Source organism: Ursus maritimus, unplaced genomic scaffold (genome assembly GCF_017311325.1).
Source record: "Ursus maritimus isolate PB19 unplaced genomic scaffold, ASM1731132v1 scaffold_6, whole genome shotgun sequence".
Taxonomy (NCBI): Eukaryota; Metazoa; Chordata; class Mammalia; order Carnivora; family Ursidae; genus Ursus; species Ursus maritimus.
This window is the reverse complement of record NW_024426774.1, coordinates 80908729-80910006: the sequence shown is the minus strand read 5'-3', so window position 1 is coordinate 80910006 and position 1278 is coordinate 80908729. Positions and strand designations below refer to the sequence as shown.

At 62.4% G+C, this 1278-nt stretch overlaps 1 protein-coding gene across 1 annotated transcript in view; it reads right to left on the bottom strand.

Moving 5' to 3' along the window:
- Window positions 1–505: 505 nt before the first annotated feature.
- The window catches only part of POU3F3 (POU class 3 homeobox 3), a 6515-nt gene continuing 5742 nt past the window's right edge, over window positions 506–1278 (bottom strand). Inside the window, exon 2 of the mRNA XM_008699137.2 lies at window positions 506–1272. Coding sequence (XP_008697359.2) covers window positions 532–1272 — 741 coding nt within the window. The 3' untranslated portion in view covers window positions 506–531. The remainder of the gene's footprint in view (window positions 1273–1278) is intronic.

Here is a 1278-nt window from a genome sequence, read left to right as displayed (position 1 = left end):
TTTTTTTTTTTTTTCTTTTTTAAAGAGGAGAGGACGAGGCAGGTGCTAGGTGCTGTCCACCGTTGCCGTGTAGGACTTCCTAGGGTGGGAAAAACCTCACGAGTACAGTTTTGGTGCGCTAGGCATCTTCACCCTTCCTTAAAAAGAAAAAGAAAAACAAAAAGGAAACACCACCACAGTATAAACGAGATCTCATTATCGCCTCCTTTTTCTCTTCCGGTTTTGTTTGTTATATATATGTATATAAAACAGTCTGGGTATTTATTACGCTTTTGTTTTGTTTTGCCCCTCCTTCCTTGGACTTCAGAAATGTCTCCTTGGTCCGTCTCTCTCTCTCTCTTTTTCCTCCAAGGGCGGGCATGTTTGTCTTTGGGCGGAGGGGTGGGCGGCGGGCCGTCCCGGGCCCGGTGCGGCCCCAGTGCGGGGTTGGCGCTGCGGCGGTGGCGGCGGCGGCGGGGGTTGGTGGCGGTGCTGACAGCGGCTGCGGAGGCGGCGGCGGCGGCGGCCCTCTTTGCGCTGCGCCCCTTGCCTTCACTGCACGCTCGTCTGCAGTCCGTGGTGAGGCGGCGGCGTGTCGGCGCTCACAGTGCCCACCTGCGAGTAGACGTCGTCGGGCGTCTGCTGTTGGATCCCGGGCGGCGTCATGCGCTTCTCCTTCTGGCGCCGGTTGCAGAACCAGACCCGCACCACCTCCTTCTCGAGCTGCAGGCTGTCGGCCAGGTTGGTGATCTCCTGCGCGGAGGGCTTGGGGCACTTGAGGAAGTGGCTCTCGAGCGCGCCCTTGACGCTCACCTCGATGGAGGTCCGCTTCTTGCGCTTGCGGCCCTGTGCCGCGATCTTGTCGATGCTCGTGGGGCTGCCGGTGCTCGAGTCCGCCTCCTCCAGCCACTTGTTCAGCAGCGGCTTGAGCTTGCACATGTTCTTGAAGCTCAGCTGCAGGGCCTCGAAGCGGCAGATGGTGGTCTGCGAGAACACGTTGCCGTACAGCGTGCCCAGCGCCAGCCCCACGTCGGCCTGTGTGAAGCCGAGTTTGATGCGCCGCTGCTTGAACTGCTTGGCGAACTGCTCCAGGTCGTCCGACGTCGGCGTGTCCTCGTCCGAGTGCGGGTCGTGGCTGTTGAGTCCGGGCCCCGCGCCGCCGCCGCCGTGGTGCGGAGGCCCCTGCGCGTGGTGCGGGTGAGGCGGGTGCGGGTGCGCGTGGTGGTGGTGGTGGTGGTGGTGCTCGGCCAGCTCGGGCGTGTCCCCGCGTACCAGCCCCGGGTGCACCAGGCTCTGGGC